Source organism: Coenobita brevimanus, chromosome 101, assembly GCF_032717465.1.
Source record: "Coenobita brevimanus isolate Jiangsu-jjx chromosome 101, ASM3271746v2, whole genome shotgun sequence".
In the NCBI taxonomy this organism is placed as follows: domain Eukaryota; kingdom Metazoa; phylum Arthropoda; class Malacostraca; order Decapoda; family Coenobitidae; genus Coenobita; species Coenobita brevimanus.
Window position 1 is genome coordinate 72,588,965 of NC_137054.1, and position 10,797 is coordinate 72,599,761.

General features: G+C 47.2%; 1 protein-coding gene across 1 annotated transcript; it reads left to right on the forward strand.

Moving 5' to 3' along the window:
* Window positions 1-499: 499 nt before the first annotated feature.
* On the forward strand, window positions 500-10,366 carry LOC145415089 (uncharacterized). The gene is made up of 6 exons (XM_080284502.1): window positions 500-553; window positions 2,210-2,413; window positions 4,732-4,868; window positions 6,028-9,781; window positions 9,910-9,980; window positions 10,273-10,366. Exons 1-6 carry the CDS (start codon window positions 500-502, stop codon window positions 10,364-10,366), a joined length of 4,314 nt encoding a protein of 1,437 aa, XP_080140628.1.
* The last annotated feature ends 431 nt before the right edge of the window (window positions 10,367-10,797 follow it).

A 10,797-nucleotide genomic window follows, 5' to 3' on the forward strand; every position in this document is an offset into this window, starting at 1 on the left:
CTGCTGCTGCTGCTTTTGCTGCTACCGAAAGAGATCTCCCATAAGGTAAGCTAGCACACAATAACCCCCTTTCCAGCTATATCCGCCTTATCTTCCAATAGGGACCTGTTCCCGCATTGGCAAATTTTCCCCAATGGACTTGTTATTCCTTTGAACCTATTCTCGCTCAGGGACTTTTCAGTATCGACCTTTTCTCATGGACCTATTTTCCCATGGACTTTTCCCTATGATCCTATTATCCCGATGAATCTATTTTCCTCATTAACTTATTCTCCACCACCAACACCTTTTCCTCAGCAACCAATTTTTCCTCCCATGCCTACTTTCCTCCTTAGACCCATTTCCCATCAGGCCTATTTTCCCATGCACCTATTTCCTCCATGGAACTTTTTTATCCATGGTACCTATGTTCTTAATTGGGCCTATCTCCCCATGGACATATGTATCATGGACTTTCTTTCTCACATGGACCGATTCTTGCCATGGACCTACTCACACCATGGTCTTAATCCACACGGACCCATTTTACCACCCGAACACCCCACCCACCCATGTACCTCACCCTTCCACCCATCTACCCACTCATCCACCCACCCAACTACACAACGCACTCACCTTTCCACTGTATTCTCCCTGCCCACCCCATTTCACCCACCCTGTTCACCAATCCAGCTGCTCACCCTGGCCACTCCACCCACCCTACCACTCATCAACGTACCCACCCAACTACCAAGCTCCATCAACAGTATAACTAATCAATTCACACACACACACACACACACACACACACACACACACACACAAAATGTGTGTGTGTGTGTGTGTGTGTGTGTGTGTGTGTGTGTAGCCATCCTCGTACACGTCTGGCGTTCAGCGATAAGACTAAATGAATATGTGACTGAGTGAGTGTGGAGTAGTTCATTCTCACTCCCACATGCCCCCCCTCCCCCCCAACTCATGGTCCAGCTTCATCCCACCCAACATGGTCCAACCTCACCCCACCCAACATGGTCCAACCTCACCCCACCCAACATGGTCCACCCTTACCCCACCCAACATGGTCCACCCTTACCCCACCCAACATGGTCCACCCTTACCCCACCCAACATGGTCCACCCTTACCCCACCCAATATGATCCACCCTTGCCCCACCCAACATGGTCCACCCTTACCCCACCCAACATGGTCCACCCTTACCCCATCCAACATGGTCCACCCATACCCCACCCAACATGGTCCACCCTTACCCCACCCAACATGGTCCACCCTTACCCCACCCAACATGATCCAACCTCACCCCACTCAACATGGGCCAACCTCACCCCATCCAACATGGTCCAACCTCACCTCACCCCACCCAACATGGTCCAACCTCACCCCACCCAACATGATCCACCCTCACCCCACCCAACATAGTCCAACCTCACCCCACCCAACATGATCCACCCTCACCCCACCCAACATGGTCCAACCTCACCCCATCCAACATGGTCCACCCTCACCCCACCCAACATGGTCCACCCTTACCCCACCCAACATGGTCCACCCTTACCCCACCCAACATGATCCACCCTCACCCCACCCAACATGGTCCACCCTCACCCCACCCAACATGGTCCAACGTCACCCCACCCAACATGGTCCAACCTCACCCCACCCCCTCAAGACGCACCCCTCAGACAAGCAACCCCCCAGTAATGCCCAAATTAACCCCTTCAGTACGATGATGTCTTATATGTACTCTTGTTACTTATGGTCGATTCTATTCTGATTAGAGGATGCTTTTGGAACTGGAGGGAGTACCTATAGGTTTCAATATCCTCTTCATTGCCTGGATGTCGTCTAACACTTAGAAATATCGTCAGGTAGCAATAAGGGTAAAATTAGACTGGGTACTCTGTCTGAAGGTATTAACGTCGCTCGTAAGTTAGAGATAGGCATATATGACAAAAAGAAGAAGAAGAAGAAGAAGTAGTAGTAGTAGTAGTAGTAGTAGTAGTAGTAGTAGCAGTAAAAGAAGAAGAAGAAGAAGTAGAAGAAGAAGAAGAAGAAGAAGTAGAAGAAGAAGAAGTAGAAGAAGAAGAAGAAGAAGAAGAAGGAGGAGGAGGAGGAGGAGGAGAAAAAAGAAGAATCCTATACAGTGTGATGTGGAGGAACAACTAATTCCCGTCGAGAAAATCTGTAATTGATTTCTTTTGTGTGACGTCAGCATCTTGGACCCTTCTTACTGGCTGATGACTCGGGGGTGCTGGAGGCGGCCGAGTATATAAGGCGCGGCGCCCGTCCCTTTCCTCAGTCTTCAGCACGAGGCTACAAACACAACAACCCAAACCCAAACCAAGCTGTACAGAGGCGGCTGGACCTGCCGTGGAGTGGAATAAGTCTACTAGTCAATATCACCGACAAAATCTTGGTAAGTTTGGAATTAGGCAGTTTTTTAGGTGCCAATACACTTCTAGGAGCGGCTTTCTTAGTCTTTCTCTCACTTAAGATTTTCGGATGCAAAGTTTTTCAGTTCCGTGGACTTTAGCAAATCCATTCCACGCTGCATCATACAACACACTATCATCTTCTGACACCACATAGCACAAAACCACCATACCACACAAGATCATCCTTACGCATCACACCACTCAGAATCACCCTACCGCACCATACCATATAACACCACACCACACCAAGGACATTAAATAAAGAGTCCCGAAGCTCCTGCCTCCAGTACTCTTGAATTTGCTGCACGGTAATGTACTGTATACGTAGACCTCACGAGACACCCACTGAACACTTATGCTGCTGAATTGTCTGCTTGCATCCCTTCCCCTTTCGTCGGGTTAGCAGTGCCTAACTTGTTTACACACTCAACCATGTTCCGTCCAGGTCCCTAAAACAAGAGTTAACCGATAATATCAGCCTCTCAAATACACAGCTGGTCAGCTCTGGGGCTGTCTTCGTCAGTCTCTCTTTCCCATTGCGTATGACTTTCGGCTTTTCGAATGCAATGTGTCTAGGCAATTCGAACTGAACGGATCTTCATTTGAATTCTATTTTGTTTAATTTTCCTCGGAGAGGACAACTTTTCACAGGGTTTCCGCCTTTGGCTCTTTCTGAAAAAGGAAAAAAAACTGATGAACAACTAACTGGCCACTATGAAGACTTTTTCAATTCCTATTTTGCCAATGTCAGGAGACCTCTCGAACTCAGTTTATTAAAACTATTTTTCATTAACACTTATATTTCGACTGGTACGATCAGAAGATCGGGTTATTCTCCACATATAATTATGAATTTTCAACATTAGCATTATTAGGCTACGCTAAAACTTAGATGGTATGGTCATATAGAAAGAATGGATATAAACTGGGTGGAAAAAAGGGTATATACGAGTATATGAATAAATTTAAAGGTGGAAGAAGGCGTGGTAAGCCAAGACGAAAGTAGGTGGATATGGTGAGTGAGTGTGTGAGAAAGCAGGGTAAGGGTGTGATAATGCAAGTTAAGGGTGTGAGAAAGCAAGGTAAGGGTGTGAGAATGTAAGGTAAGGGTGTGAGAATGCGAGGTAGGGGTGTGGGAAAGCAAGGTAAGGGTGTGAGAATGCAAGGTAAAGGGGTTGAAGCGAGGGCGAAGAGTAGAGGTCAAGCTGGTTGGATAGGTATTGTACGAGGAAGGGCATGGCATGGGTTTGGCATCCCTTTTTTAATCTGATGGTCGCCGAATTCTGTCTGATGTCTGGGTGATATTCAAGTGCAATATGTGTGGAAAGGTATTCCTGTGAGGTAGGTGCAGGATTTCGGGGGCTTGGATGGTGAGTGAATGAGTGTGTAGCCTATTTCATTGGGCCTGTTGTTGAGTAGGTATCCCATTATCATTTTTTTTTTTTTATGTTGCCTGGACCCTACCTCACCCCTCTATGGATGGGAAAAAGGCGGATGATGATGATACTGCGATGAGGATGATAAAATTTTGACAGTTTTGTTTCCACCGTGTTGAGGTTTGTTAAAGATGGATGATGGGTTTTCCTTTTCCGCATTTAAAACTTTTCAGATCGAAAATGGAAAAGTGTGACTATACCTAAAGTTCAGAGCTTCAGTGCCTATAACTAGGATGTGGAAGTCACTGAGGATTGCTGGGCGTGTGTAGTAAGTGCTGTGCAGATGCAGTGCATTTGGTGAGGGCTGTTTTGTGTGTGCAGTGTAGAGGTAGTAGCAGTGTTTGTGTAATGTGCATGAATATGACTGTATACTGTGTGCATTGTAGTAGCAATGTGCATGAAGGTACTATTTGCACTGGTGAGGGTTACTGTGTGAGTGTGTGTAGTGTAATAATAATAGTGAGTGTCTACTGTGGATGCAGGGGCCGTACAGGTACGCGATAGTGAGGGGTGCTGTGTGAAGTGTAACGGCGAGACTGAGTGTAGTAAAGTGACTGTGTACTGTGGTGTTGTGTGTGTTATGGAGTGTGTACAGTAGTGGTAGCAGTGTTTTAATATTAGCTATGTGTGTACTGTGCATGCAACTCTGCGTGTGATGGGGAGGGTTCTTGTGTGACTGCGTAATGCAATGGCAGCGACTGTGTATAGTGCAGCGGCAGTGATTGTGTGAAATGGCTGTACAGTAGTAACTACTGTTTGTTGGTGAGGACTGTTGGGTGAGTAGTAGTAGTAGTTGTAGTAGTAGTAATAGTAGAAGAAGCAGTAGTGAGTGTGTATATTGACTGTGTGTACCATGTGTGTAGGCGCTGCGTGTGATGGTGAGGGGGCCTCCTGCCAGGGGTGCCCTCCTACTGGTCGTCTTCACTGCCTCGTGCTTCCACCTCGTCCTCGGCCTCGGGGATGGCCTCGCCTCACCCGACCTCCACCTCCACGGGCAGCTGTGAGTCTCGCCTTAACTTCTTCAGTCCGGTGACGTAGCTTGTTCTCCTGTTCCTGTTGTCTCCACCTTCACTTAGCCCTCACCCCCTCTCCTCTCCACCTCCACCTCCTCCCGCCGAAGTAAGTCAATTTCCTTTTTAGTCTTGCTACCACCAGACAATTTTCTTAACCTTAGGAGAGACTGGAGGAGTTAGATATGGCCTCCATTAACTCTTTTAATTAAGAGGAGGATCTCGTAAACTAAATGAAATAGTCTAACGCTAACACTCTTAGTTACGCGGGAGTCTTGCCCTTTCACTCAGATCACTCCAATAATTCAAATTGCAGATAGTTTAATGTGTGCAACAGTGTGCCGTACGTTATCAAAACTCCATTTCTCATCATTGTTAATAAAATAACAGCAATGTGATGTGTTAAACTGAGCACTCTCTTTTTATAAATTAATTCAACGTTCTTAAAGATTTCGGTATTCAGAGAGTGAGTGACTTGTTGGTGATATTGTTGTACGTTGCAATCACATTTCATTTTGCTGTAATACAATTTTGGACTTTGCAGAAAAACTGTATATATACAATATTATTTTCATGCCTTACTTTTCCTTAAACTTGAAGAAGCAATGCATATTCTCCTCTTTGTAACGTTTATATTATATTCATCTCTTAACTCGCACTTTAACCTTTTGTTTCAAGTACTGAGCTCCTAATGGTCACCTAACATTATCAACAAACAGTGTGATTACTAGTTTTTTTTTTTTTTTTATGTGGTATCTTTTCCTCGGTTTTCTTTACCCAAACAAAATTAATCTAGCAAAAAAAAATAAAGTGAAAAAACAAATAAAATAGGCTACACTGTTATCCTCAGTACATAACCTGTGATTTGTATCTGAATCTTTACAAAATTGCTATACTTTCTTCGTGCTAAATACCTTAAGAACAAGTAGCGTTGTCTGACTATAAACAGAGCCAACATATTTATAGAGTGAATCCCTCAAAACAGAGCTTGGCCCCACCTTGCCCCTCCCAGCCTCTTTTGTGCTAACCTGCAGACGCCACTGGTTATCTGTCTGAAGAGGTTAGTATACTTTCTAATCAGTTATCCTATAACCATCAGAAGAATAACGTGATATCTTTTCAATACACTCAAGCCTTATTTCTTTTCAGGTTACTAGACGAAAAAGACGCTGATGGGAGAGTCGTTTTCAACAAAGGAGATTCGTTGCAGTCTGGGAAGGTCGCTGTGACTAAGTTCCGAAGTCTACGGCAAAGTGTGGACCAGAACCATGTCAGTGAGGTGGGCAAGGATGGTGGTCCCCACCTCTCCAGCGTCAAATGGTTGGGCTCAAGGCGGGCTGGATCAACCGGGCTAGAGAAGTCAGGTCGGGATGACACCCACACCCACACCCACACCCATAGGTACCTACGAGCTGTGCAAGGACGTCACTTTGATGGCAGGATTGGGAAGGGACGTCTCCTTGATAGCAGGGAAGCCGGTGATGAAACCCACCCTCGTGTTATTACCAGAGACGAACGCCATTCTGAAAGAAGAGCCACAGTGGAACACCATGACAGAAGAGGTGTTAGCGGGGAACGTGCACTACACACGAGGGTCCCTGAGGAGCGTCGTCTTGGTGGGACAACTACTGATACACGTCGTCTCAACAGGAGAGTAACTGAAGAACGTCATCTGAAGGGGAGAGCTGCTGAGGAACGTCGACTTGATAGCAGAAGGGCTAGTGATGAACGTAGATTTGACTCTAGGAGGGCTAGTGAGGAACGTAGACTTGACACTAGAAAGGCTAGTGAGGAACGTAGACATGACTCTAGAAAGGCTAGTGAGGAACGTAGACTTAACACAAGGAGATCTAGTGAGGAACGTAGACTTGACACTAGAAGGGCTAGTGAGGAACGTAGACTTGACACAAGGAGATCTAGTGAGGAACGTAGACTTGACACTAGAAGGGCTAGTGAGGAACGTAGACTTGACACAAGGAGATCTAGTGAGGAACGTAGACTTGACACTAGAAGGGCTAGTGAGGAACGTAGACTTGACACTAGAAGAACTAATGAGGAACGTAGACTTGACTCTAAAAGGGCCAGTGAGGAACGTAGACTTAACACTAGAAAAACTAATGAGGAACGTAGACTTGACTCTAGAAGGACCAGTGAGGAACGTAGACTTGATTCTAGAAGGGCTAGTGAGGAACGTAGACTTGATTCTAGAAGGGCTAGTGAGGAACGTAGTCTTGACACTAGAAGAACTAATGAGGAACGTAGACTTCACACTAGAAGTGCTAGTGAGGAACGTCGACTTGATACTAGAAGGACTAGTGAGGAACGTAGACTTGATACTAGACGGGCTAGTGAGGAACGTAGACCTGATACTAGAAGGGCCAGTGAGGAACGTAGACTTGATACTAGAAGGACTAGTGAGGAACGTAGACTTGATACTAGAAGGACTAGTGAGGAACGTAGACTTAACACAAGGAGATCTAGTGAGGAACGTAGACTTGATACTAGAAGGGCTAGTGAGGAACGTAGACTAGATTCTAGAAGGGCTAGTGAGGAACGTAGACTTGATACTAGACGGGCTAGTGAGGAACGTCGACTTGATACTAGACGGGCTAGTGAGGAACGTAGACTTGACAGCAGAAGGGCTAGTGAGGAACGTAGACCTGACAGCAGAAGGGCTAGTGAGGAACGTAGACTTGATACTAGAAGGGCTAGTGAGGAACGTCAGGTTGATAACAGAAGAGCTAGTATGGAGGGTCGACTTGGCAGCAGGAGGGCTAGTGAGGAACGTCGTCTTAAGAGATCTACTGAGGAACGTCAGCCTGAGAGGAAGTCCACTGAAGAACACAGACTTGACAACAGGAGAGCTATTGAGCAACATCGACTTAACAGTAGAAGGACCAATGACGAACGAAGACTTGACAACAGGAGAACCAGTGAGGAACGTCGTCTGGACAGGAGATCCGCAGAAGAACGTCGTCTGGACACAAGAAGGGCCAGTGAGGAACGTCGTCTGGACACAAGGAGAGCCAGTGAGGAACGTCGTCTGGACACAAGGAGGGCCAGTGAGGAACGTCGTCTTGACAGTAGGAGGGCCAGTGAGGAACGTCGTCTTGACAACAGGAGGCCCAGTGAGGAACGGCGTCTTGACACAAGGAGGGCCAGTGAGGAACGTCGTCTTGACACAAGGAAGGCCAGTGAGGAACGTCGTCTTGACACAAGGAGGGCCAGTGAGGAACGTCGTCTTGACAATAGGAGGGCCAGTGAGGAACGTCATCTTGACACAAGGAGGGCCAGTGAGGAACGTCGTCTTGACGCAAGGAGGGCCAGTGAGGAACGGCGTCTTCACACAAGGAGGGCCAGTGAGGAACGGCGTCTTCACACAAGGAGGGCCAGTGAGGAACGTCGTCTTGACACAAGGAGGGCCAGTGAGGAACGTCGTCGTGACAGTAGGAGGGCCAGTGAGGAACGGCGTTTTGCCACAAGGAGGGCCAGTGAGGAACGTCGTCTTGACACAAGGAAGGCCAGTGAGGAACGTCGTCTTGACACAAGGAAGGCCAGTGAGGAACGTCGTCTTGACACAAGGAGGGCCAGTGAGGAACGTCGTCTTGACACAAGGAGGGCCAGTGAGGAACGTCGTCTTGACAGTAGGAGGGCCAGTGAGGAACGTCGTCTGGACACAGGGAGGGCCAGTGAGGAACGTCGTCTGGACACAAGGAGGGCCAGTGAGGAACGGCGTCTTGACACAAGGAGGGCCAGTGAGGAACGTCGTCTTGACACAAGGAGGGCCAGTGAGGAACGTCGTCTTGACACAAGGAGGGCCAGTGAGGAACGTCGTCTGGACACAGGGAGGGCCAGTGAGGAACGGCGTCTTGACACAAGGAGGGCCAGTGAGGAACGGCGTCTTCACACAAGGAGGGCCAGTGAGGAACGGCGTTTTGACACAAGGAGGGCCAGTGAGGAACGTCGTCTTGACACAAGGAGGGTCAGTGAGGAACGTCATCTTGACACAAGGAGGGCCAGTGAGGAACGTCGTCTTGACACAAGGAGGGCCAGTGAGGAACGTCGTCTTGACAAGAGGGCCAGTGAGGAACGTCGTCTTGACATTAGGAGGGCCAGTGAGGAACGTCGTCTTGACAATAGGAGGGCCAGTGAGGAACGTCGTCTTGACAGTAGGAGGGCCAGTGAGGAACGTCGTCTTGATACAAGGAGGGCCATTGAGGAACGTCGTCTGGACACAAGGAGGGCCAGTGAGGAACGTCGTCTGGACACAAGGAGGGCAAGTGAGGAACGTCGTCTGGACACAAGGAGGGCCAGTGAGGAACGTCGTCTGGACACAAGGAGGGCCAGTGAGGAACGTCGTCTGGACACAGGGAGGGCCAGTGAGGAACGGCATCTCAGCAGTGGGAGGGCTGGTGCAGAACATCGTCTTGGCAACAGATGGGTCACTGAAGAAAGTCGACTCAACGATAGGAGAATCACGGAAAGACGTCTCCTCAATAGAAAATCTTATGCAGCACACCATCTCGATACATCATCCAACAAACGTCACCTCGACAAAGGGGACAAAGAAATCACCGATGACTATCTTCCAGAAAGTAAGAAAACTGGTGAGGATCGTGAAGCTGACAGTGGAAGAATTAGTGACAAGCGTTATGTGGCTACTCTTACGACCACAGAGGCACATGGACATAGTAACATCAAGCTATCTGGTGACTCAAGCACTCAAACCAGCAACTTCAGATCTTGCTCGTTTACTGACAGCAGCAAAGAGGATGCAGGCACTGCGGCTCCTGGCTACCATAGGATATGCGGCTCAAAAACAAGTTATGAAATGAATCTGCCTCTCAAAGGTCTTCCCCTCTTTCCTGTCTCTCCGGATGAGGTCCTTGATAGCGTGCCTAAGGTTAGAAAGAAAAAATATCTACCTTGTGTGATATAAATGCTGTGTGTCATTGTTTGGGCCATTTCTGTGCACAAAACTGACTCATATAATAAATTTCACTATACTAACATCAACGTTGTCGATTTCAGTTCACTCCATTGACGAGTACTCCAGTCTTCCATTCCTCTACAGCTAAAGTTATTGAGCGACAGGAAGAGACGTAAGTTTTCACACTCAACATTTAGTTAGTACATAAAAGCTCTTCCCATATTTTTTCACTTTCTATGCAAAATCATATGGCCAGAATTTAGTAATGTATAATATATCTTGACGAAAGGCAACGAACGAATTTTTACCTACATATGGAGTTAAGATGGTGGCGGTACTTTAGTTTAAGGATCCTTTCCACAACATATATGTGGGAAAGAGGCCTGGGATGATGGTAATGATGATGATGATGATGATATAACCCTGCTCAAGATACTAATTGAAATCTGTCTTTGGTGCAACAGGAGTGTGGGAGGGATGATGGTGTGGGCGGGCCTGGCCTCCCTCGCACTTTACCACGCCCACCACGGCCACGCCTCCTCCTTAGCTGCTTGCTGAGTCGCCTACGCACGTTAATTACACGCCGCCTCTTCGCTGATGCTTTTCTAGTTTCTCAGTTCACGTAACAGGCTTATATATTTCTCAGTAGGTAATTTGTGGATCTAACACATCACTGAGTAGCTCGGAAAATATCCTCTGACAGCTTCCACGGGTCATCCAGGTTCACAGTGCCTGCCCTGTGCTCGCTTCGCAAATTGCAGTTCGCAGGTGCCATTCCTTGCATTCCCTTAAACTGGTGCGAATTGTGATATGGTCAGCACATCCCTCACTGATTATAACCATAGATTTTATAGCTGATAAACAAATAGATTTTTCGCCTAAATGATGTAAAAAACTTAGTTGTACAAGACTTTACATTGTGATAAGAGAGAATTAGTTTTTGAGCAAGCTGATCAACTAGGGTACATTATGTTTTATTAGTAACTAAT

What these genes read in the sequence shown, in the direction of transcription:
- LOC145415089 (XM_080284502.1), top strand. Translation starts at nt 500, where the DNA reads ATGGTCTTAATCCACACGGACCCATTTTACCACCCGAACACCCCACCC. An exon ending in CGAACACCCCACCCACCCAT is followed by an intron (nt 554 to 2,209) that starts GTACCTCACCCT and finishes GTGTGACGTCAG; the next exon opens with CATCTTGGACCCTTCTTACT. An exon ending in ATATCACCGACAAAATCTTG is followed by an intron (nt 2,414 to 4,731) that starts GTAAGTTTGGAA and finishes CCATGTGTGTAG; the next exon opens with GCGCTGCGTGTGATGGTGAG.